Raw genomic sequence first — 27650 nt, forward strand, 5'->3', positions numbered from 1 at the left:
TGTCACTCATGCAAATAATCACTTACTTACACTATGTGAGTTTGGTTTGGATAAAGCAAATTACCATTTGAAAATAACTCAAAAAACACTCTGGGCTAAGAGGCTGCTATATAAATCTTAGCTTGGCCGTAGTAATTCTTAACCTTTCTCGTCTCCTTTTCCACTCAGCTAAGTTTCACAGGAGCAGGACAATCCGTTAGCAAAATGAACTCAACAGTGAACCTTTTATTGCAAATTCTACCATATGATTAGGAAATATGAATTTTAATGACTTTAATTCTTGCTGTTCGACACTCATCTATATGGCCCAGACACACTTCATTCTAAACTTACCTAAAATTCTAAAATTACCTTTATGAACAGACATTTTCTTTTGCCTAGGAAGAAATAAAGGAAACTCGCATGTAACCATCTACCTGCCACAGAATGCAAAATTAAGGACCCAACTATAAAGTGCAGTTGATGTTTCTGCTTTCCACTATAGTCTGTAGGAAAAATAAACCACACAAAGACATTTGGTGCAGGCTATGGCCACCAGGAACCTTATATTAAATAATTGAGTACCCTATATAATGTAGATATAAAATGCAATGGTGGTTTTCACATAATGTGGGGAATATCTGGCTCATTGACAGCATCTGCAATTAGTTTTGGATTAGGCTAATATAAATTAAGATAAAAGCAAAGACTGCTGTGGCAACTGCACTGGTGCAATTTGCCACAAATGGGAAGACCCCCCACTTGACAGCATTGCCAATATAGTATAATATGTCTGCAACTGGTTTTACCATTTTCATATGAATGTGTTTGTTCTGTTAATTGTTTGAATTAATAAATGAACAAATAAACTTGTAGAAAATCACAGAGTGCATGCACATAAATAGTTTTGTTAGTTATGCTACTTACTGCCTGATGTCTGGAAAATTAATGGGAAAATAAAGGACCCGGCATTTTGGTCTGATAATTTCTTCCAGATTCTTGGGACGATGGTCCGGTATCTTCTTCAGAAAGGTTTTTATAGAAGTTAGAAAAGATTCCATGTTGAAGGCAGAATTGAACACCACAGTATCTGCAACTAAACTGGAAAAAAAAGTTGAATGGGAAAAAGAGTGTTATGGTGTTTTGTCCTTCATTCTTAACAAGAATGTTTCACAATGTACAACGTCTCACAGGTTTTATACTTAAGGGGCTCTAAGTATGTTGACTAAAGACCCTTTCCAATTTATCTTAAGGGGAAACTATACCCCCGAACAATGTAGGTCTCTATAAAAATATATTGCATAAAAGAGCTCATATGTAAAACCTTGCTTCATGTAAATAAACCATTTTATTATATATTATAATAATATACTTTTTTAGTAGTATGTGACATTGGTTAATCATAAATAGAAAAATGCCATTTAAAGAATTAAGGGCCGCCCCCTGAGAGCCTACAGTTTACAGATAACATATTCTATACATATATAATAAATCATTCCGGAAATGAATTAGTGGCATCTACTACAGATCTGTAGCCTCTCATGTCTAAGCCTCTGAAATACTGTATTCCAGTAGAAGCCACCAATACATAATCTGCACTATAATCCTGTCTGCAGATCTGTTCATCAAAAAACCTGCTGTATAGATGGTGCTTGTAGCAAAGACAGACTGAGCTTTGCAATTCTCTTGTGCAGAGCAAGCTGGAGAACAGGAGACAGTATTGGTTTGCTATAATCTTAACTGTGCCCCTAAGGAAGTAAGAGACATGTCCAAATGGGATATCTTTGTCTTCTTGATCTAAATTCAAGACAATAAACTGACAGCCATAGGGTCAGTTTTTTCCCATTTACTTCCTCTTAGGGGGTAACCTGGGGCTGGAAGATGGAGCCTTAGGTAAACTGTAAATTGAAGCAGCAGTCGTCATAGGCTTGACTATTCACAAGGCCTGTACTTGCTTTATTCTATTATGTATACATCTCCCTTTAGGGTATCTTGCGATTTCCAGAGAAGATTTTAATGACACTCAACTTGGGAAAGGATATGTAGTTTTATGTTTTAAGCAAACCTACACAACACGTATGTATATTCCATTAAATTGTTTTAGTTATATTGTCACCTAATAATTCATCCCCAATGCTGAATTTTAAACAACTTGTTTTCAGTGGAACACCAGTAATGTATACTGTGTGGTATTACAAAACTATTTAGAAACACATTGTATTTAAATGTGAATGCTACCTAATGTTTTCTTTTAATAATTATTGCCAATTTCTACAAGCTCTAGGCTGTATAATATATTATACCACTATGCTGGAAATGATAAAACTGTTTCTTTAAGCAGATAGTTAATTCGCCTGTTATTTGTGGATTCACAAATTACTGGGAAAGAAACATATTGGTGAAACAAACATTTTTAGAGTTTATTAAAATGGGAAATGTGCTTATACATCCATAGGCATAGACTCTTAATAGCAGAAACGCTTGTTAAAAAATGCTGTGGGAAGGAGTGCCCATGGCTTTTCTATAGGCAATGTGTACTGTCCATTTGTAAGGAAATTGTTGGTCTGGTAACAGGTGGCCACCAAGATACCTTTTACCCTATAAAACAGACCAGATATGATGCTGACTTACTGTTTACAGTTTATATGAGCAAGGTAAGGTATAAGGAAGCATATGTTTAACTTTAAGGCCGTCAGCCATACTCACCTAGCACGCATGGCCTTTGTATCCGATAATGCAGTTAAAGAGGGTGTATGACACCTTTCTACAGTATTAATCAAAGAAATGCCTATGTCTATGAAGAGCACAGAACTTGAATCTGTTCTTTTATGGAACCAGCAGCTCTTTCTGTATGGTCATAAGTTAATAAAACTGTTTGGCTGGCATATAAGGTCAAATAAACCACATATTTAGGGTTCAATGAGTACAACATTACTTACTATAACTGTGTTAAAAGTATAATGGTTTGTGACATGTTTGAATCATATCACAGAGGAATTATATTATTACTCACACAGAGCTCAAGAGAAACAATGTTATTGACTGATTGCCTAGCAGCTTTTAAAAATGCAATGACTTTGCTGCTAAAGGTCTGAAACATTACTTAACTCCATATGAAGCTATAACTGTTAAATGGACGTTGCTATGCTTCATTGAGTGTAATGGAGCAAAAAAAAAAAAAAAGGGGCCTTGTATTCCAGTATTCATCAAATTGTCTCCTTTCACTTCATTATACAAGATAAAGGAAACTGACCTCTAATATTCTGTTTTACTCCCACTGATGCGATTTCAGAAAACTGTCTAAAAGAATAAGTTCTATTGGTGTATTTTGATTTATAATAAAATGGGGACGAGTAGCATGCAAAAATTACTACATGGCAGAAGGAGAAAAATCAATGGAAATTACACACTAGTTTAGGAGCCAGTAGCATTACAAAGGATTTGTTTTGTCTGGGTGTTGACAGACATAGGGGTTCTGCTGCTTCACAACTGCTTTTTACTGTAGCTAATATGCTGCACCACATATTTTTCTGCCAGGTGGCTGGTGCTTGGTATGAGAACATTATAACATTATAACCTGGAAGCTGGTTGAAACATTATCAGTCATTGGGCACAGGTATCCGTTTACCTTGTGTCATTATTCTACCAACTTGCAGTTTGCCTGCCAGCGATTCACCCATTAATCACTGTGAAAATGATGGACTGTGAGCCAGCTAGGCTGGGTCCTTCTTTACAGATGGGAGGGGGAGTAGTTCCCTAGAGGTTATAAAAAGGGATGTCCACATGTGTTCTGCTTCTTTCTGGTGCACCTACTAGTTGGAGTACGTGGATTTTTGCTGTTAGGGCCTGAGGTGGAGGTAGACCTCAGCATAGGAGAAGAAAGTGTCAGGTCAGAATATTGTTAAAGGCCGCTCCAGGATATGATCCAAGATCAGGAATGTTACTGAGTAGCTAAGGAAAGGAGATTAGTGAGGGTTAGTACCCTGTGGCACCTCTGCTGACATTATCGGATTCTGAGCAGTTAGATTAGGTAGATCCTGGAGTAATAAACCTCTGCACGCTTCGCCTAGTTATGGCGAGTTGATGACTAAGAGGCAGGCTGAAGGAATAGAATGAGAGTTTGTGAGTATTCTGTATGAAATTGACCTGCTATCACTAGGATGTACCTTTTAGTTATACCAACTGAGCACACTTCTTGCAAATTAAAATGTTTGGCAGCCTGGGAGTGTTGAATATGTTCAATAAATGGTTACACTGCCTTAACGAACCACTGGTGCCCAAAGTTATTGAGAAAGAGTGAATGCTGTGTGCCTATACCAATGTGGTATTCCTTCCTCCATTTCATAAGCGAGGGCCCATCTGAAGATACAGAGTCTAATAATATTAGTGCCTACCGGGAGTTGCCGAGAGTTAGACCCCTTTTCCCAGGTCTTCTATACAGTAACCAAGGAAACATTTGGGGGCACCCCAACATACACCTGCTGAGCTGTCAATCTGCCAGGGGTTGCACTGAGCCATACCTGACAACCTCCAATTATCTGTTATAGCAGATGAAAAATGCTAGCATGGACAAAGGCCACTACTGATCTTGAGTCATCCTGACCAATGTTCCTGAAAGTTGACAAAGGGTTAGGCATGAAACATGTATTGTGTGCATTCACTGATTTAATTACAATTCATAACTGAGACTGACTCATTATTTTATGCTTTGCATGTTCTTTAATGTAATCTGTCTGGGTGTGAAAATACTATCCTCCCCAAATCTGAGAAATGTAAATATAAGATAACTTTGGAAATGGTAAACTGTATCTAACCTTGATTAGCCCACTCTCTGGGTATAAAAATTATGATTGCCACCAATAAACCTGGGATGCTTGTTGTTACTTGTTCTATGGGCAGTGCATCTGGAAAAGGGGGATTGCTGTAAGTGAAACATGCCCCATGAGAATGATTGGTATGCGATTCCAGGTTTTGCTATTTATATCATGGTATTAAAACCCACGTCACTGGTTAAGAGCAGTGGAATATTCTCTTGATCATTTTGCACACGCGTTTTCTGGAGCCTGGAGTGCAGATTCCAAAGAACAATCAGCAAAGCACTTCAGCTCCATTGACATGATTTCAACACATGTTATCTGAAAGTTCAATTATGACCTATAAGGTATCACTATAATGACAATTTTTTGGATCATGCCATACTTTTGTCTAAGGCTAAGATTAAGAAAACAATATTGCTGAATTGTCATTTGCGGGCATGGATGATGATCCTTGAAATAAAAAGCAACAAAGAAAGCAGGGTTCCAGAGATGATTCATGCAACTTCCTTTGAAATGCACAACTATTTAACCCCTTGTCGGCCAGGGTTCTTTCATCCTGCCACAGCGTGTGTTGCCAGACACAGAACAAAGAAATGTAAAATTATACAGCACTTGAAGTCGGTACCTGAAAGCTACAGCTACAGAATTTATCTACTGATGCCAAACAGTTCATTGTAAATAGCAAGTAACGCATACAAACAAAGAAGTTAGAGAAGTTAAAAGATTGACACAGTCCACTAGAGTGAAATTCCGCTACTCTCTAGTCATTTCTATGGGATTTCTATGACATATTTATCAATGGATGAACTTTCACTTTGAAATGAATGGAGAGTGGCAGAATTTCACTCTAGCGGACTGTGGCGATCTCTAACTTTACTCTTCGATAAATATACCTCGATGTTTCGGAGCACTGGAATGTGTTTTAATAAATGAATACATAAATGATACATACCATGAAAGAATTTGGTTATAGCCATACTGAAAGTCTCTCTCTTGACTCTTTTGAACAGGATAGATCAACTGGTTCTCGTGGAAGTAGAGGATCTTTTTTAATTTGCCCAGGTCTGGTCGAAGCGCCACAAGTTCTGCCAGGTTCAAAACTGAACTTGTAAATAGAACCCTAAATATAAAAATAACATATACAGAATGTCAGTTACCAAGCATATTTGAAGCTTTTGCTCATTCTTGCTATTCTGTGTTTTTAAATAATGTCTGAATAAAATCAAAATAATAAAGCATCTAAAACACCTCTTTGTTTGGTCTACGGAATTTTAAGCACTGAGTTTTGTTTAGAAAATAAAAATGTACAAACTTTACAGACTAAGTTCTAATCAAATAACTACTTTATCCTGGGGCTCAGCAAATGACCGTAATACACATCAAAGAATTGATAACTGGCTTTTTTAGCCAGCTGCAGGTTGAATAATGAAAATAAGCATTTAATTGGTTGTCATGGATTACTGACCAGGTGCAAACATGTATAAACGAGGCCACATATGTCTTCCATTGCCCTTGGGTGTGACTTTAGAGTAAGAGGAAAAAAAACTGTCTGATAAGCCCTGCTATCACTTATAACAACGATTAGCTATTATAGCTATTAGCAGCCAGAATAGAACATATTTTCAGTGTCCATCAATGTCACCATAAAGCAACACAATTTAAATCATAAATCCTCCAAAAAAATATTCACCAAAACACAACAAAATCAACTTAAGTCAGTCCAACTACGAAGTCCCTGTGGGAGTCACACATAGCTTATGGGTCTCAAGTCACCCTGGCTATAGGGAAAAGTTTTATATGATCATCACTGATTAATCTTATGTGAACATCAACTATTTTTACATTTCACTTGTACTAAACAGCTGGGCGATATTTACTAAAACTCAACTTTTTCTCACTAAAATAAAAAATTTGACTAAACTCCCAAACCCTAATCCCCTTAATTTACCAATAAATCTGATCAAAAAGTCGGTGCGGGAAAAAGTTGCAACAAAATTGTGTCAATTCAAATGGTGCAACTTTTGTGATTCGTCGCCTTGAAAACTCAAATTTACCAGATTATTGAACGATAACCAGCATCAAACAGTCCGAAACTATTAAGAATCATCAAGGTACCAAACATGTTCCAATTGTTAAAGGGGCCACTTGCAACTGGCAGCTTCAAAGCATAATACATTTCTAATAATAATAAAATTCTAGTTTTTTTCTCTAAAAATTAAAGTTTTTCCCCTTTAAATTTTAGGTTTAATAAATAGGCCCCTTAGTGCTCACAAAGGGCAAATGCTTATAATAAGCTTCAGTGAAGTAATTAAGCATCTTGTGCATCAATATATCTTTTCATAAGTCCAAAGGATTCAGAAAGAAATAGTATGTGATTGTTACAAATGCAATCTTAAACTGTAGGTCACACTTAAATGGATTGCTGATAGTTCAGTGTTTATAAAAAAATAAATGCTCTGGAGGGGGGTCACTAACTCTGTAAACTGTTCTAAACTCATACATTAGTTCATAATTTTCTTATTTTTGGCCCTGCTGAGCAGTGTTTTATTAAAGGCAGCTGTTAGAATTAATGCAATAATTGCTAATTTTCCACAGATGCTGCTCAGAAATGTATCAACTAATGTAGCAAATTGCAACAGTTTAGAATCTGCACCTCGATGACTGAGCTGACAAATTCAAACACCAGAGGCACAAATGTTAAACTTTAAACATCAATTATGGAAAAACAGTCAAAAATAAAAAATGGAAAGCAATTGAAAAAGTATTTAATTATGGTGAACAATATGGAAACAACTTAACAGAAAAAAGTATTTGGAAGGTGAACAACACCTTTAAGTATAATTATGTTCTCCTGTCACTTTGAGCTTAGATTTATTGTATCAAATATATTTAAAAACTTATGTTACTGAGAGCTTTTAAGTATCAAATAGCTACAGACATTTTATTACTAATAGATTAGCTGCAATAGTGCAAGCTAGAATGCTATATTTATTCTGTAGAATGTTTTACCATACCTGAGTAAAAAGCTCTAGAAGCTCTCTGTTTGTTTAGGATAGCAGCTGCAGTATTAGCTTGGTGTGACATCATTTCCTGCCTGAGTCTCTCCCTGCTCACTCATAGCTCTGGGCTCAGATTACAGCAGGGATGGGGGGGGGGAGCAAACTGAGCATGCTGATACAGAAGCCCATGTGTACACAATAGAAGGAAAGAAATGCAGTGTTTCTTTTGACAGAGCAGCATTACTTTGAGGATTTACAGGTATATTTAGGTGGTCCTTTCGGATAAGGCTTACTTACTTTTAACCTTTCCTTCTCCTTTAAACAAAATTGATCAGTATGAATTTTGTCAGCCGAAGAGATGTCTATATTGCTAATGTTGGAGTGTAGAAAACTAGAGAACATAAAATACTGTAATTTAACTCATTGTATGAATGAAGAGAATGCTTGGAATCTCTCACTCCTTAGCAGTGATCCAGTATAACTAGCAAGAAGAGGGTGACTTCATTAGAAAACTTACATCACTTCATGTTTATGCAATTGTCCATAGGTTTTGCCTTGTGCCTGACATTTAGATTTGTAGTTACAGATTAAGTTAGTTAATTGCTGTGTCACTGCTACAAAAGGCATCCATTTTTTAGCAATTAAATGTTGAAGAGGCTGCCCTTTCACTCTTAAAGGGGTTGTTCACCTTTGCGTTTCTTTTTAGTATGCTGCAGAGAGTTCTATTCTGAGACAATTTGCAATTGATTTTCGTGTTTTATTATTTGAGGAGGTTTTTGAGCTATTTAGCTTAATTCAACAGCTCTCCAGTTTGCAATTTCAGTAATCTGGTTGCTAGGGTTCAAATTACCCTATCAACCATTTATAGACTGGAATATGAATAGGACAGGGGATGAATAGAAAAGTGAGTAATAAAAAGTAGCAATAACAATACATGTGTAGCCTTCCAGAACATTTGCTTTTTAGATGGGGTCAGTAACCTCCATTTGAAAGCTGGAAAGACCAGCTGAAAGGTTGCTCAGATGTGGCCATTCTATAAGATACTAAAAGTTGACTTAAAGGTGAATCACCCCTTTAAGACTGCTAATAATGATGGCCTTAGCTCCTATAGTGCTTTCATTGTCATATTATATTTCATTTTCATATGTTAATAAATCAACCCTTAGCTCAACAAGTATCATGTACTTGCACCAACACCACCCCATCATATTCTTTCAAACTACTGCTTTGAAATAAAAAAAGCACCTTGAATGCAGTCCATTGCATAAAAAGCCTAATATCTCAATTTTACTTATAAGCCTTATAGTGCTAAACACAATCTCTATGTTATCTGTTATGAAACATGTTTTTTTTTGTTGGCCAAAATATCTGTTAACTCCACAATGTTTCCTGACTATACACAAATGTGTGCAGACCACAGTAACATTCATGTAAACGTTTTAATAGATTAATAGAAGATAAATGACACTTCAAATGCTTGGGGAATCACATCTGGTACTTCCAGCTGTTTCTTGTGACAGCAGATTACAATCTGTGACCTGTTAAAGAACAGTTCCACCTAAATGGCTTCCACAAGACTGGTGATGTCATAAATATGTCATAAAGGTAAATATCGGTATGGGAATTTATATACAGCTATATAAAGTGATATAATTTAATATACAGAAGTTATCTGAGGCTATGGTATTCATGGATACTACTTTAAATTTGGAGAGCTTCTGGAAATAGGAACAAATTAAAAATTAACTTATTACAGCAAATAAACCCTATGCAGAAAGATAGTCAGCTGGAAATTTGGATCTCTGTGTTCCATTAACCAAATGCTATTTCTCAAAGTAAATGGGTGGCACAATATGGTGTGTGTGTGGTGGATAGCGTTGCTATATTTCAGTGCTGGTTTGATTACAGCCAGAGTACTATCTATATGTTCTCATGTCCCACATTCTAAATAATATAGCAAGGTTATACAGCTCCCAATAAAGCAGACTATAGTGCATGCGATAGATTGTAAACTTTTTGTGAAAATGTTCACATTAAATGCTTTAAATGGCATTAAAACAAATCTGCATCTATGCATCTGCCAATATCTATTTCCACACATTTCTTTGCATACAAATACTGTATAGGATCATTAAGCCACATTAAATTAAGTCTGATTCCTTTAGTTTTAGCCCAGCAGGAAACAATGTTTTATTGTGATTTGGACCTGGTGACAAACTAAAATGCCTTGACTAAGACCTGTTGAAATGTAGCAGAATAAACGTGTATCTGCTTAAATCTGTGATTGTGGAATTCATATCCTTGTCTTTGAAATGAAAAACAAATGGACCCAAAAAGTAAGAACATTTCGTAACATCCTTATTTTCTAAACTCTCATTTATCTATGCATATGTACATAATCTCTATTGTTGCAGTTATTAACAGCAAACTATGATTTAGCACAATTTTTTTTTGTTTTGTATTTATGTTCCAAAACAAAGTCATTGGGAGGGGGTACAGAAAGGAAGAAAGGAGATCAAACACATGCAACTCACATAACACTAATAGAGTTACAGATTATTACTTCATACTTTTACATCCAGTAGGCAATATGTATAGGATCAGGAAACCACTCCCCCTAAACAAACTTCTGTCTCTGTGCACCAATAATTGTCAACCCTAAAATTTTCTGATTATACATCCCCTTCACACTACCAACTGGTCTATATCCTATTCTTTGGTGAAAGTTATTATTCTTTGTGCATCTAGGAAACCTTCAGATTCTACAATCTAAATTAAAAAAAAAAAAAAAAAAAAAATGTAGTGCAACAGACTCGGCACAACCTGTTTCAACCTCCAGTATCCAGAATAAGCAACAGCATATTTAATGTAAATAGAAGGGAACATCTGCAGTAATACGAGCTACATTACACAACGGAAGTGTCACATTTGCTATGTATCTTAATACAGCTACTGTGTTTTGATATAGGGCCATAGTTAAGAAACCCTTAGTGGGTTTTTTGTTAATTTTGCTTCTAACTGTGCAGGCCATTGTGTGCTACTATTTATTTTCTTACTTTTGAGAAGGAATACTGAGCATGCAATTTTGCTGTATGCTATGAGTACTTTACTATATAACGTGTGTGGTAAGATAAATAAATTACAGGGAAATGGCCATTTCCTTTTGTACTGCAAGTAGTACTGCCCGACATCATTACTGGGAAATGGAGAAGACTTTACTAAAGCATCTGGCAGAACATGAAAATGGTAGGCTGTCAAAGAAAGGTCTACCCATAGAAAACTGGATAGAAATAACAGTGTGTATGTGCTTCTGTATGCATAGCTCTGCAGTCCTTTTTTTAATTTTGCCTTAGAGAAAGAGTAGTTTGATTATTTGTGGGAAACGTTATGCCCATACCCATCCATCTAATGCCGGTTTTGTCATGCCTGAACTTAAACCACACACTTGCATGTGGTTAATTCACTGGCACAAAAAACGTTACGCTGATTTTTGGCAGATGCAATTTTATCGGATTTATGGAAAAAGGCTGCATTGTTGTTCACAAATGGAGAAGTGCTTAATTTTTTGCAGTCTGTCCCCTTACTTAATAAACCCACTAAGCTCTGTATTTTCATTTTGTATTTTGAATATCAAGTGATCAGGATTTTCCTGGCTGTTACTGCATATTGTTTCTGCCATTGGATCTTTATTTTAGTCTTGTCCTAAAAAGTAGCCAACATAAGGGCCTATGTCACTGCAAACACACTAAGGGGGTTATTTATCAAAGTCCGAATTCATTGCAATATTTTCTGCTACAAACGCCGATCAAATCCGCTCGGGTTTTTTACGCTTATGTATTATTAAATTTTCCCAAAAATTTGCTTTGTGGGAAAAAAAAAAATCAGATTTTCACAGGGGTTTTTTTTGGATTTTTCATCCGATTTTCACAATTTTTTTTTTCAGATTTTTCACCATTTTTTCGGATTTTTCACCCGAAAACTTTGGGTATTGAACGAAATCCAGCGCACATCAAAAAACCATTGGGACTTCTCTCATTGACTTATATGCAACCTTGACAGGTCTGAGATGCCGGATTTTCCAATTTGGACTTTTCCATCATCGAGGTTTAATAAAGTCCGATTTTATATAAAAAAAAAACAACATTTTTTTTTTTGTGATTTTTGCATTCAGAGTTAAGTAAATAACCCCCTAAGGGTCTTATTTATCAAAATCTGAATGTATCCCATTATTTATTTATTGGGCAAATCCGCACAGGTTATTTCCTGTTATTTATCAATACATTTTCACATAAAATTCCAGTTAGTTTACCCGAAAACCACAAAATCTTCGGATTTTTGCAAGAAACCCAGCACAGATTAGGAAATCTCCAGGATGTCTCCCATTGACTTATATACAACCTCGCCAGGTCTGAGATCCCAGATTTTCGGATTCAGAAAAAAGTAAGAAACTCAAATTTTTAGAGTTTTTGCCATTCAGACTTTAATAAATAAACCCCAAGAAGTAGTAAACAGATCAAAAGTTAGGCAAAGTAATAAAGAAGCTATTCATTAAGTTTGCTTATAGCAGGCAAAGACAGACAACATAAAACTAAAATGACCATATGAACAGTACGGCCCTGTAACACGCTAAATTAACAAGGCACCCTTTTAAGTGCTTCAATACTTGGTATTAAGTAGAAAGCAGATTTAAAAAGATGCCATTAAGTTTAGGATATCATGTGTGAACTTCCTTAAACAATCCAAACCAAGGTCTTTATTACTGAAATCTACCTTTGAAGCACAGCCAGACAATTCATTTCACCTTCATATATAGCATTTCTGCAGAGGTAAGGAAGTTGTTTTTTTTTGTCCAGGTTCAAACAATTCTGTCCTATCACATGAGCAAGAGTGTTGTTAATAAAGAAAAAAGGGAAAACGTTCTATTTTAAATAGGAATGGTAGTCTACAAGCTTTGAAGCTCACACATACTTTCTAACTTAACCCAGCTTCAGCTCATCTGGTCTCTAAATGACTCCTTTCATGTGGTCAGCCCACGAGCCATACGTACAGCTACACAATCACGCCACTGTACATCATCAGTGTGATAGGATGATTTGCATTTCCTCTGTCGTTTCGGCTTCAATGAGTTCTAAGCAGCACGTTTGAAAAGAACTACCGCCAAGCTATGCAATGATTTGACTCAAACCAGATGAGTCTCTATTATAGGTTAGGAAGAAAATAATGATAACATTAATACAAAGAGTCTCCAGGAAATCCTGCAAAGAAAGGATTTATCTGCAGAATCTCTGAAATGGATAGCAGTAATTACAAATGGTACATCCACACTTGGAGGCTTACTAAATCCTTTAGACTGACAGTTTATCTCTCAATTGTTTTCATGTTTTTTCAAGAAATAAACCTTACTATGAAGACCGCATTTCTACTTAAGTGGTTCGATGCTACTTTGACAATATTTATAAATATATTGCAGAAATTCAGTACAACCCTAAGACAATCTAGCACAGCTTGAAGGTGGGTATAAATAAATAAATAAACACCTCTAAATATATCTATAAACGTTAGCCTTCTCAATGGCATAAAAAAAAAATCTGCTAGTGTCCAAGAGGAAAAAAAAGATAATGGTATAATGTCAGGGCATGTTTCAGCTCCATAGAACCAAAAACCATGGCTGCCAATAGAAACCAGCTTGGCTTTCTTGATCCATTGCTAAATGATTAGATTGCAATATTACACCACATATACAAATAACTATTGCTCATTTGCACCCTTTATTCACATATCCTGTAAAAGAGTACCTATTTTGATCTTCAATAGCAAACAGGCGCAGGTTCTCTGTACAAACTCACTTAAAAACACATGAGTGAATCAAAACAAGTGGATGACAAGTGTGACAGCACAGGTTGCAAAATTATATTAGTAGCCTAGTAGCTGTTTGTGGGAAAAGTGGTGCCAGCAGGCAAGCCTAATGCTAGCACAATTTAAAAAATATAACAGGGGTCCTTTGTTAATAAAGGCATGCATTCATATTAGAGATCCCAAGATGCACAGGTCATCCTCTACATTGTCTCTGGTGCCCTGTTAATAAGTATCTTTCTGTAAAGACTGCATCATTCCCCTATTATGGCAGAGGAGCAAACAAAATTATTTTGTTTTGAATTCTGCAAGGGAAAAGAATGGTACCAATCCAGAAATCCACAGCAACCAAGTTTGCTTTCATTGTTCTAACTCGACTAGAAATCAACTTAAATATTACTTGCAATAGGTTGCTGCTATAATACAACCTCTGCTAAAAAAAATGTCTAAAAAAAGTCAATGCCAAATCTATATTCCTAATTTCAAAACCCTAGCAAACACCCTATAGCAGTCATCTGCAACCAGTAGCTTGCGAGCAACATGTTGCTCACCAACCCCTTGGATGTTGTTTCCAGTGGCTTCAAAGCAGGTCTTGGTGGCAACGTTTGGTTGCTTAAAAAACATGTGTACTACTTCCTGCACGTTGCCAGTTCACATAGGGGCTACCAAATTGTCAAACACCGCACTTATTTGGAACCACAGGAACTTTTTTTTATGCTCATGTTGTTCCCCAGTTCTTTTTACATTTGGATGTGGTTCATGGGTTAAAAAAAGGTTTGGCAAAACCTGTTCTTGGTTTTTTTTTTTTTTTTTTTCTTTTTGTTTGATTGTTTTTATTACAACAGGCACTGGAGCATCTATGACTTCAAATATGCTCTCAAATGTCTTATATATTGATATACTATGTTACTACATCAGTAATAGTGCATGTGAATAGGCTGGGACAGTAGCTACTGATTGTGAACGATGCTATAATGACTTTGTTATGCTACGAGAGATTATACGTATTTGACTGTGTTTTCTTGTACTATGCCTGTAATTTTTATGAATAAAAATTTTAAGTTACAAAAAAAAAAAAAAGGTTTGGCACCCTTGCCTTATAACTATTGTTAAAGTAGTAAAACCTAAATACCATCAAAAAAGCACAAATAACCAGTCATAAACCAAAACAATAACATCTAACCTTAAAATGTGAACACAATCTCCAAAACAAGTCATATAAGCCTCCATCAGGAAAGCCACATGTACTCTTCTGCAATAAGAAGGGTAATGGTACATTGTGGAGAGGCTGTCCAGATATCTGTCAATACTTTTTTCCTAGTACATATATTTTACTGTCAGAAATCTTTATATGGTATTATCTAGTCAATGCCAGTCGTTAGCTATTTAGTTAAATAATTCATGCCAGCTCAGCTGATTACACCCTACCAGCTAATTAGCGACCAACACTTCCATCCCATAGCAGTCTTAGAAATACTTCGCTAAGGACATTCAAGGCCACAGGTACGTGCTGAGTAAATGATTGTATAATTATGCTAAAACGAAGATTACATTCACATCTGATGGGTTCTGAAAACAAAAAATATATATATTTGCTCTGTCTTTTCTTATTCCAGATACATCTGAATAAGTAGCATAGCCCCTCAAAAAAAAAATATATATACTTTCAAATGAGTATCCGCACTCCAAGGCAAACAGCTTCAGCAAAAGGAGGGGTGCATGGTAATTTTGTATGCACCAATTATCTTCAGACCAGCACTCCCTTTAAAAAACACAATTGTTTATTATTGCATAGTATCAATGCCCGATGTTTCGGTCCATCCTTGAAAAAGGTACTAATGAGGACCGAAACGTCGGGCATTGATACTATGCAATAATAAACAATTGAGTTTTTTAAAGGGAGTGTTGGTCTGAAGATAATTGGTATATATATATATATATATATATATATATATATATATATATATATATATATATATATATACACATACATACAGACACACACACACACACATTTGTCCATTAAGACCAAGTTTTCATATTAAATATTTTTCTGTAGAACACTAGAAAACTTTAAAAATTACTAAAAGTGGATAGTGAATAAGTAATATAGGATTCTGTGTTGCATCACTGTACAAGCTAAGATACTAATCGCATAAGACAGTGCAACATGTATTTTAAAAACAGTACTAGTCTGAACTGTGAGATGTTAAATTATTAAGATAATTAATATCTCTAATAGATTGACCACTTCAAAAAATACAAAACTTCTCACATCCATTTATCTCAAGAACTGCAAAAATGTTTTGTTCTCCCTGTAGCTTTAACCTTTAAATCTTTTTTGTATTTCTCCTGTTTCTAATAAGAGTTTTGGTGGCATAATGTCATCTTTAGCACATCTGTGCAGGAAAAAAAACTTGGCCAAATTTGTTCTAAAAGCTTGGTTGCTTTTGCCAAAAATTCTATTTAAATGCATGTCTCATCTCATTCCAAGCTGGGATGTGTTTAAAACCTCATTCATATGGGTGACTGAATCTCTGTGGCAGATCCTACCAGAACCTAAACTGTGAACGCCCATTAGTATATTTATACAAATTGCAGTCACTCTTAGACTCAATCTTCTACAAAGATGAATCTGCTTAGGCTATGAAAGTGCAAGCCCAATATTTACACAATAACAAAGTACTACTATATAATTGCGGTACATAAGCAACCCTGCTCTATAAACTGTGCCCATGAAGTTCCCAAATACAGGTGTAGGACCTATTATAAGGAACGCTTGGGACATGGGATTTTCTGGATAACAGATCTTTCCCTCATGTTGATCTTCAAACCTTAAGAGTAATAGAAAAAGCATATAAACATTAAATAAACTTAAAAAGCTGGTTTTGCTTCCAGTAAGGTTTAACTACATCTTATTTTGGATCAAGTATAAGGTACTGTTTTATTTATTTTATTACAGAGAAAAATAAAATAATTTTAAAAATGTTGGATTATTTGATTATAATGGAGTCTATAGGTTTCCAGATAACAGATCCCATAATTTTCTTTTGCCATTTTAAACTAAATATATTAAGTATATGTTACCTCTGTTTCCAGGCAGTCTCACTGAATGACTTGTGTAAAGTTGGCTCAAAATTGTATTATTAAACATGTTCATGTCTCACCACCTTCGCCAGGCGCAACTCTAATTCACTAAGTTGCCAAGTTTCGTCACCGGCGCCGAATACTTGAGAAGTTGCGCTAGCTTTACTACGGCAGGCATAGTGAAGTTGCGCTAGCATTAGATAATTTGCATACGGCGGGATGTTAAAGTACAATGGACATATATTTTGCAGCAAATACAGTACACTACACAAGCCCAGGGAACCTTAATAAAATAAAATAATAATAAGAAAATATATTGCCCTACACATGAGCCCACAGTATAGTTTATGTGCCATATGTAAGGAAATGTAGGTGGAAGGAGGGTACCCAAAAAAAAATTTACAATTTTTTCAGTCTATCACCCAATAAAAAGGAAAAGACGCCAGCGTTTTTTGTGATTTAGAAAAATGATTTACTTTTTTTGGACCAAGTCCTATCTACTCTGTTGCACTTCGCCTGGTCTGAGGTGGCGAAGGCAAGTCTGGCGATAGAGGTAACATTCAGTTAAAACAAAAACTTAGTGAATTTGCCTACCAATGCTCTTCCACCATGGTGTAATTACGCCAGTGCCCGTTAGAAAATCGGCGAAGTGCCGAAATGACATCACACTGGCGAATTTTCGTCACTTCACCCTTTAGTAAATTTCCCCCATAGTTGGAAGGTACAGTATATCCCTCCCAGAACCCTCTACAAAGCAAGAAAACCAAAAATTACACCAGCGCCCATTCGTAAATCGGCGAAGTGATGAAATGACGTCACGCTATCCCTCCCAGAACCCTCTACAAAGCAAGAAAAACAGCTGTGAAAGGGAGTACATGCCCAGGTGCGAGGTTTGATTATCCTTATCTGTAATTAAAATGTGTAGTCTAAGGACAGGGGTACATGAAGCTAACCACTATCATTAACTCCTTATTATCGATCCAGTGACAGGCACTGTGTCGGCCTGTGTGGGTCTACACTGAGTGAATATTGGTATAAAATTGCATACTTTTATGCTTCCACACCAGTAGCTGCTCTGTGTAGCTGCACACAGGTTTACACCATGCCTGTTGATGGAGCTACAGGATGGAGCACATTAACGCGGATCCTCTTTTCTCCTCCTTCATACAAAATACAGGAAGAAGAAGCAGATTATCTGCTCTGTGTGTTCCTGGCCTTAGAACCGGTTCATCCGGCTGTGCACAGAAAAGTAAGCAACTACTGCTGTTCTGGGAATTACTGCTGTTGTTGGAAATTATTTGGGAATTTGTTCCTAATGAGGCAGGATTCTCTGGTAGCAAGGTTTGTTTACTATCTGCAACTGTAAAGACTTGAGTCCAAGCTGCTGCTGGGAGACCAAAGGGAATCTCCAAAGGACTTTGAAAGTCATTCTCATTTTGTTGTATTATAATAATTTGCCCCAATTGAGAATGCCAGATTCCTTGCCAGAAATACTGCAGTTGTTTGCTTTACTAAGGATTCAGACATATGAACTTTAATTCTTCTGTCTAAACTTCCTTGTGAAATAAATACACAAGAAAAGATCTGTTTGAAAGCATGTGTACCTGTCTCTGAGCTGCCAATGCTATCTCAAGAACAATTCCCCTCTCACACATGCTACATGAAAAACTTAATATCCCTTTCTATATCAGAAATTCAAAAACTACAGTGCCCAGCATGAAAAATACCAAGAAATGTTTGTAATAAGGTACTAAGATTAAAAAAAAGCTGTCTACAGTAGAAGAAGGAACTTCCATTTTCAAAGTAATAGAATTTTAAAGTTATAAAAACAGTAGGGGTTAATTAATAACACTAAAATAATTTACACCATTGCAGTACTCGTCAGCAACCAATCAGCAGGAAGGTGATAAAAAGCTATTCTCTCATTGGTTGCTATGGGTTATTGTATCAGCAAACCAAGCAAACCTTTATTTGTCATATTTCAACTTTTACTGTATTTACTCTAGGTACCCTAATTTTCTATTTTTATCATAGAATCAAGTGGTTATGTGTTAACCACTTGTTTTTTTCACATGTATGTATGGGTTTTGCTATAAAACAGATTGTTCTTATATTAACATGAGCTGATTTCCTGATCAACCAAATCACATTAGCACACAGTGTTAGTTGCTGGACAAGATTTTATTCCAGATGCAGTAAAAGGGGATCTATACCCATAATGAAAGATAACACAGTTCTCAGTAACCCTTCAATTTATATTCAATAGATGTTCAAGTTAATTATAAATGTAATTGGTATTGAAACTGGTTTTATATCCCTTTCTGTTCTCTGTTTCTGACTCTTGAGACAATGTAGCAGTAGTCAGTTCTACTCTAGGTCTGAAAATGAGTTGGCTTCTGCAACACTGTTTCTGGTCTCAGAACCATAAGAGCAGAGAGTAAAAAGGGCATACAGCAATTATATGTACAAATAACTTTTTAAATCATTAAATAATAATGAATTTTAATAAGTATATTCGAAAGTTGCATAGGATTATATAGTTGCATAGGATTATATATTATTTCATCATGTAAAACAGTTCTGGGGGGATATCCTTTAAATGGTATCTGTGGTTACAATGTTTGCATTGCTTTTCATGTAGTTTTACTTTAAATGCAAGTATGTACTTATTTATCTAACTGTGCTTGCAGTTTTTACCCTTACTTTTACCAACTAAATTCTGCATATGCAGAATTTAAAATAATATGCCTCCTTAGGCTTATACTGTAGAGATGTCACAATGTATGATATGCTAGTTTAAAACAGCTACTCACAGCGATTCTGTCACAAGTAGTAGCTGTATAGGGCTGATAGGGCCAAAGACGTAAAAGCCCGCAGCCTTTCCGAATAGTAAGACCATGCCCCCGCACAACCATCTGCAGAAAATAGCCCACTTAAGAGCACATAACATTATAAGCAGCTAAAACTCAGAATGCATTTCAGCTTCTTTTTAAAAAAAAATTTAAAAAAAGATGTTATTTTCTTATTGTATTACCTTAAACTATTAGTACGATAATTGGAAACAAAGGTGAGCCTCATCTCTACTGAGTAAGGTTACTTGCAACTTTTACAGCCCCATGTTCCATGTTATACTTATGATTATGTTTGCTGCAGACTTTTACACTATACCCTTGGTTTTTCCAGACCTTTATCCTATTTCAAATGATTATTAGTGGAGGATAAAAGCATTGGACAAAAAGACAAAGAGACATGATTAATTTTTTAATATTATCAGCCACGTATGTTAATATAAGTTCTGGTAAATTTTAATTCTCCGTCCTTCCCTAACCTCCTTGTATGCTTAACTGACCAGCCCATTCAGGGCCGTCATCAGGGGAGGGGTGTACAGGGAGTACTGTAGTCAGGGGTCACGTGACATCTAGGAACCCTGAGACTGAAAAGAACTATTTGAGCAGGCAAAAAGGGTGGGAGCTGGTGTTGGATTGGGTGGGGTTTACGTAGATTGTGGTTTGGATAGGTAGACTGTAGGTTGGGTTTTTACAGATTGGATCATGAATGTGGTTAGGGGCAGTTTCCATTGTGGCCCCATGTTCATTCATACCCTCCATCCCCACATCCACCACATCCAGGTCCCTGCCTTACTCCCAAGTCCATCCATTTCCTCACCCCAGTCTGACAATTCTGCATCCATGAAGTGGCTGCCCCAACCTCTCTCCCACCATAACATTACCTGAGAGGTAGTTGGTACCTTATTAATAGCACATGTGGAGATTATTGCCACACTTTCGTTTTTTCTTCTGGACTGGCCAAATACTGAACCAAATTCAAGTCATAATTTTGCATATTCAAATTTGAGGTGAAAATTATCACATTCAGTTCGCCAGTGTCACTCTAAAGGTGGCCATAGACGTAATAATTATGATCTTTCCTAGAAAAGTCCTTTCTAAGAAAGATTGTTTGTTACAACACAGAAGTGTAGAGCTGAATCATCAGACAGGTAGAAACAATAGAATTCTACCTGTTTCTGACGATTCAGCACTTTCCAGTCGCTGATGTTTGGGCACCCGATAAAAATTTTCCGCTTGGGCCAATCATCAAGCTAACCGATATCCAAGTCTTCTGCAGATATCAGTCGGTTCATCTGCCAAAATACACATACCGAATATCGTTTGAAATTTTTTTTGTTGCCCACGTCCACCCTTGTGCTGTTTCCTTAAATTGGTCCTAAAAAGTATAGTACTGTATAGTGTATCCAAGTATTGTTAATAAATCCCTGCTATAGGAACATCTCTAAATTTTTCCATGATATAATACAAAAAAAAGGATGGTATGCCTTACTTTAAACCCTACAATGGCTGTGCTTTTGCTCCTTAACTTACACAACGACATACTGATTTGATTTCATCCATCAAAAGTGATTTATATACTGCAATTACTCTGCCCTATCTGAAAAAAAAACTAAAAATTCTAATTAGCCCTGTGTCTCCCTCGTCAAAATCCCAAATATTTACAAGTCCATTATATGCATTCTTTCCTTACAATTAAGCTCTTTTAAAGCAGATTGTGGTTATGTTATTCTTACATTCAATCAGAGCTCCTAAATGTATCCCTACTACCTGGCTAGTTTGAGCTATTTCTTTGCATTTTGTTGCTAAATAATATCTTAATTTTGACATAATACAAATTCAACATATATAGTAAAAAGGAAACAAATTATCATGTCTGTTAGAGTCAAATGTGGACAGAGACAAGGTTGCAGATATCAGAGAAAGCAATTCAGTAAATTACACCTAAAGTGTGTTCAAACTATAGCCATTGAGTTAGTACTGAACAACACCAAAAAGGTGGTCAGGGATAACAGGGAGTTGCAGTTCATGAGCAACAGCTGTGTGTCTGAATAAACCCTTTGTTCTACAGAAATCCCAACCAACAACAAATTGACACTATAACTAAATATTCTATTCTATATAATGAATGTATACATGGCAGGGTTCAATAATAGTCCATTACTGGAGTTAACACTATTTGATTTCTTTGGGTTTATTTTGCTGTCTGCAATGGAACAATGCAACTGCAATCGGTAGGTAGCTTCTCAGTTTCATATGAAAGCTTTATATTAAGTGTACAGAAATACAAGTTGCACTGGTAATGACAGATTCTAAACCAAACAAAGGCAAATATTGTTTCAATTCAGTTAGTCTGGCATTCTTGTAGTTGAAAATATTTTGGAGGCAGAACGAATATAATTGCTTTATTCTGCTTGCTCCAATAGACAGTTTTGTTAAAACACAATAACTTTGCTGAGCAAAACCAGGGATGGATTATCTCCCAAGGGCATGGAATTAGTAGGTGTTTTTAACAACATTAAATGGCAGAATCATTGGTAGTATTTGTAGGTGTCTTCCATTCAATGACTTTAGACCTCTCATTAGCAAAAACAAGACAGACTGAAATTACATCTTTCCACGTTGTAGCAAGACATTGGTGTGTCATTTTCACCTCTTTCCAGCAAGATGATCTTTACACCTTTTAGAGTGGAGTTCTATAACTTCTTCAATGGCATTGTGGTAACACCATCACACCTTGTTGGCTGAGCTTATGTTATTCATTAACATATTCATTTAATATTTAGACACTCCCCTTTCTAAAAGTGGAAGCCCATATGCCATTTCACCTTCAATTTTCACCTTGACATCAGACTGACACTATCATTTAATTGCAATTAATTTCTGCACCACACCAACCATGATGATATGATAGAATCAAAATTTATCACCCTTTATGTTGATATTTAACCTCTTGGGAACAGAAAAAAATCGAAATCGTAGCTACAGATTATATTATAACAGAAGATGGCATCCTGAAGCTTATTACATGATGATCAATGATGACCTCACATAGTCAAGCATGGGTCTATTTATCTATAGGTCATTAAAAAATCTGGGGTTTTATAGATGGAATGCACCAATATAACTGATGGAATAAATACTACAAAGGCAAAACAATAAACTGTTACTTTGTTTATAGTGCAGATGTTATTTGGGCCAGGGAACAAAACGGGCAAATTTGAGGTTATTAACATAAAGTTGCATAAAAGACCTATACAAAGTTGTATAAAGGTTGTAGAAAGGTTGACATAAAGGCTGATACTGTTACTTCAGAAAGAGTCAGCAACTTATTGGCATGTATATGCCTGCCCAACCAATATCTGGCCTAAAATCTTGCAGGTTTGAAAATCCAGACAGACGTGGTGGTGCGTTGATATAGTCTTTGTCCAATGGGTCTCCGTAGGCCACACTGGATGATTCAACCATTGGCCCTAAGGGCAATGATCAGATCAGACCAATCCACATCAAACAAGCGGATCTGGACATGTATAGCCAACAATATTAAAAATTATAATAAAAGAGAGATATAATTTTAATATGATTATACTAAATTCCATTCAACATACATAGTATGCATAAGGGCTCTTTTTTTTTTTTTTTTTTCTTTTTTTTTTTCAAAGATGGGGTCAATGAAAAAAAAAAAATAAGAAGTGGCCCTACGACATAGATCTGTTTGTAAAAACTGGTGTCTAACAAACAAAAAAGGCCCAAATTATCACATGCTGAACCTTTATCAGCCTTGTACACCGATACTGATTACCTTCTCCACCCCCCCATGCAGTCATAGAAAAGACTTGCATAACAGAAAAAACTGAGCAAGTAGTGCATATAAACACTTCTTTTTAATTAGTAAATGTTTTTTGTCAATAGTTTCCCTTGAAAAGGATGATGTTTTATAATCTGTGAGGAGTACAGATATTAGAATGCTTTACACAAACAATCCCACCTTTGCCCCTTAAGCTAACCTTCAGCTAATTTGATTCATTTCATGCTAATTTTAGCTAGACAGATGGCGTCCTTATTAGACACATCTCAGTTTCATGTCACTTTTAGAGAAATCCTTTAATTATGGTCTTAAAAGGATGTGAACAGAAATAATCAAGCAACAGGAAAATATTTTCAATTTCATAATTTGATAAGATTGCTTAAAAAGCATACAAACAGGGATGATTAGGTGCTACAGGGATATCTGAGATGCACCTACAGAGAAACAACATACATACAACAGATCCTGTCAAAAATTATACTCAAACAACATATTATTGTCCTTTATACTTGTGTAATGGATTGCAAAGGTGAATACATAATTATTTCCCATTTGCTTTGTTTTCTCTTTTGCTGATGAAAACATTTATCCTTGGTCCTTAGTAGAGGACTGTTTCTACAATGCAATTTGGTTTTCACTCGACAGGATTGTCCACCTTCCTCGTTTGGAGATTGCCATCAATTACTTGGTAGATTTCTATCTCTGTTGCAGAGCTACTAAGGGTGGTCAAATTCAGGTCTAATATAAATTGGACGAAGAGAGCATTTTTCCTAATGGATGAGCAAGTAAGCACCCCTGTACATAGAACAAGCCCCTGAATCGGGTTGACTTCTTCAGATACCTGAGGTTTATGATACACAAGGATGCGAATGTATATGCAAATATATTGCTTGATCTTAAAGAAACAGTAACATCAAAAAATTAAAGTGTTTTAAAGGAAATCCAATACAATGTTGTAGTGCCCTGCACTGGCAAAACTGGTGTGTTTACTTTAAAAGAACAACTATAGTTTATATAAACAAGCTACTGTGTAGCCATGGGGACAGACATTCATGCACAGAATACTCAGTAGATAACAGATATGTTCTGAACAATGTCATTGTATGCTACAGCACTTATCTGCTTTCTGCTGTGTATGCTGTGCCATTCTCCTTTTTTCAACTTTGAATGGCTGCCTCCATGGCTACAAAGCAGATAAAAGATTTGAGGGGGGTGCTTGTATGTGGAAGATTTTGCCGTGAACAGACAACATGAACATGAGCTTTCCGTGCAGGTGAACAAGCCATCCTTAAGCTGCAAAAACAGAAAAAACCCATCTGAGAAATTGCTACAATATTAGGAGTGGCAAAATCTACAGTTTGGTACATCCTTAGAAAGAAAGTACTGGTGAACTCAGCAACGCAAAAAGACCTGGACATCCATGAAAGACAGCAGTGGTGGATGATCACAGAATCATTTCCATGGTGAAGAGAAACCCCTTCACAACAGCCAAACAAGTGCACAACACTCTCCAGGAGGTAGGCATATCGATATTCATGTCTACCATAAAGAGAAGACTGCATGAAAGTAAATACAGAGGGTGCACTGCAAGATGCAAGCCACTCATAAACATCAATAATAGAAAGGATAGATTGGACTTTGCTAAAAAAAACATCTAAAAAAAGCCAGCACAGTTCTGGAAAAACATTCTTTGGACAGATGAAACCAAGATCAACCTCTACTAGAATGATGGCAAGAAAAAAGTATGGAGAAGGAACAGCTCATGATCCAAAGCATACCACATGGTGGAGGCAGTGGCAGAGGCAGTGTGATGGCTTGGGTGTGCATGGCTGCCAGTGGTCTGGGACACTAGTGTTTTTCAATGATGAGACACACGACAGAAGCAGCCGAATGGATTCTGAGGTCTTCAGAGACATACTGTCTGCTCAAATTCAGCTACAGTAAATGCAGTCAAATTGATTGGAAGGTGTCATAATACAGATGGACAATGACCCAAAACATACAGCCAAAGCAACCCAGGAGTTTATTAAAGCAAAGAAGTGGAATATTCTTGAATGGCCAAGTCAGTCACCTGATCTGAACCCAATTGAGCATGTATTTCACTTGTTGAAGACTAAAGCTTCGGACAGAAAGGCCCACAAACAAGCAGCAACTGAAAGCCATTGGAGTCAGTTGTGTGTGTAGTATGGGCAGCACACAAAGGAAATACAGTTGGGTACATAAATCTTTCAACAAAGACAACTTTTTTTTAATTTAGGTTCTTTACATTATCACAATGAATTTTGGTAGTGAGTTAAAATTGAAACAGAGAGAGGTCTGGTGGATAAAAAAATGTAACTCTCTACATCCACATGGACTAAATAAAGATTACAATTTATTTTTATAGATAGGGATTTTTTTTTCTGTTACTTGGAAAATACAAATAAACTAGCTCCCAAATGAGAACAAATGATAACAATATGCGCTTTTTAACTTCACAGTCTTTTAAAAATTATTACATTGTTTTTAAAAAAATATTTGTTAGAAATTGGCTGTACAGTTCCACCACTGATTAAAGAATGAATCCAGTTATTCACTACTGTTTTTCTGCAAATACTTTGCTTAATGTTCTGCTGTACTAATAATTTCACAAGCTTGCATTTTGTCTTTAAAATATACTTTTCAGACTTCAGGGAGTAAATACAATTGAACATTTACCCTGGAGGTTATTTTAAGGGCCAGAGTTTGTTACAAATAATATCTTTTATCCACATGAACAGTTACCTGGGGGGCAGTATACAATGTTACACACTAAAGTATATTTTTATTGTAGGAGATAAGCTATCAGAGCTATTAGAAACATAAACTTCAAGCCATGGTCTGCTTGTGCCATCGGGTTTAAAGACTGAGAGAGCTGTTGAGAAAAAGGAAGGACATTAAACTTTCTAATGGAATAATGCCAACATCCTCCTGGAATTAATATTTCTTCCATTTTGTTAAACTAACAAGTAACAGAAAAACACAACTACAGAAATGTTGCCTATGTCAAGGAGCTAGAATAATTTTTTGCAATAAACGTTGCAGATCATGCCTCATTTTTTGAACAAAGAAAGATGTATATTGAAAGGGTTAGTTATTAAGGTGTGAAAAAAAAAAATCGGGGGTAAAAAAAGACGAGATTTTTCTGCAATTTATTATACTGCAAAGCTGTTCCAAGTCCAAATCCGAAAATATGCCATCAAAAATCCACGTAAAAGTCAATGGCAGATGTTTTAACCCTCAAAAAATGAAGAGTCTTCCCCTAGTTTTTCCTGGAAATGCAATTTTTTCGTGGTTTTATGGCATCAAACGTAAAAATAAATGTGGGTTTTTCATGTGACAATCCAAAAATTGGAAGTTCTCAGATCCGATTTTTTTTTTTATTTTTTTTTTTTTATTTACAAATAAAGGCAAATCATGGATTCTAGTTTGGCCAGATTTTTTTTATTTAAAAAAATCTGAAAAAAAAATAAGATTTTGATAAATAACCCCCTGAATGTTACATTTCTGTCTATGTCTATAATTGGGTGCTACATTCACTAGTCTCCCCACAGACACCTGGGACAATAAAAATAGTAAGAGTAGACAGCAACTTTACTGTTAACTGAGCAAACTGATATGAACAAGGACATCTAGGCTAAAGCCTTCAGACCAAAGCCAACAAGGGTTCCGGCGGTAACTAGTAGCTTAAGGCAAAGTCAGTTTCTTTCAGGATTGCAGTTGCTAAATTACTTTACCCTAGGCTAATTCCCTACAAACAATGTACACACAGATTTGGAGACAGCTGTGATTTATGTATTCTGCATTGTTAAGAAATATCCAAAAACACAAGAACTAGAATAAACTAATAACTTAAAGGGATACTGTCATTTTAAAAAATGAATCAGTTAATAGTGCTGCTGCTCCAGCAGAATTTTGAAATCTGGGGCTAGACATTTTGTCAATTTCCCAGCTGCCCCTGGTCATGTGACTTGTGCCTGCACTTCAGGAGAGAAATGCTTTCTGGCAGGCTGCTGTTTTTCCTTCTCAATGTAACTGAATGTCTCAGTGGGACATGGGTTTTTACTATTGAGTGTTGTTCTTAGATCTACCAGGCAGCTCTTATCTTGTGTTAGGGAGCTGCTATCTTGTTACCTTCCCATTGTTCTTTGGTTTGGTTGCTGGGGGGGGGGGAGGGAGGGGGTGATAATCACTCCAACTTGCAATACAGCAGTAAAGAGTGATTGAAGTTTATCAGAGCACA

The 27650-nt window shown here is 36.1% G+C and overlaps 1 protein-coding gene across 3 annotated transcripts in view; it reads right to left on the reverse strand.

The window, feature by feature from the left end:
- The window catches only part of gtdc1.S (glycosyltransferase like domain containing 1 S homeolog), a 151447-nt gene that overhangs the window by 115572 nt on the left and 8225 nt on the right, over positions 1–27650 (reverse strand). For all 3 annotated transcript variants that reach the window (XM_018237592.2, XM_018237591.2, NM_001096040.1), the window contains 2 exon segments: positions 5749–5916; positions 907–1080 (listed from right to left, as the gene is read on the reverse strand). In XM_018237592.2, the coding sequence (XP_018093081.1) occupies positions 907–1080; positions 5749–5916 (342 nt within the window).

This window comes from Xenopus laevis, chromosome 9_10S, assembly GCF_017654675.1.
Source record: "Xenopus laevis strain J_2021 chromosome 9_10S, Xenopus_laevis_v10.1, whole genome shotgun sequence".
Taxonomy (NCBI): domain Eukaryota; kingdom Metazoa; phylum Chordata; class Amphibia; order Anura; family Pipidae; genus Xenopus; species Xenopus laevis.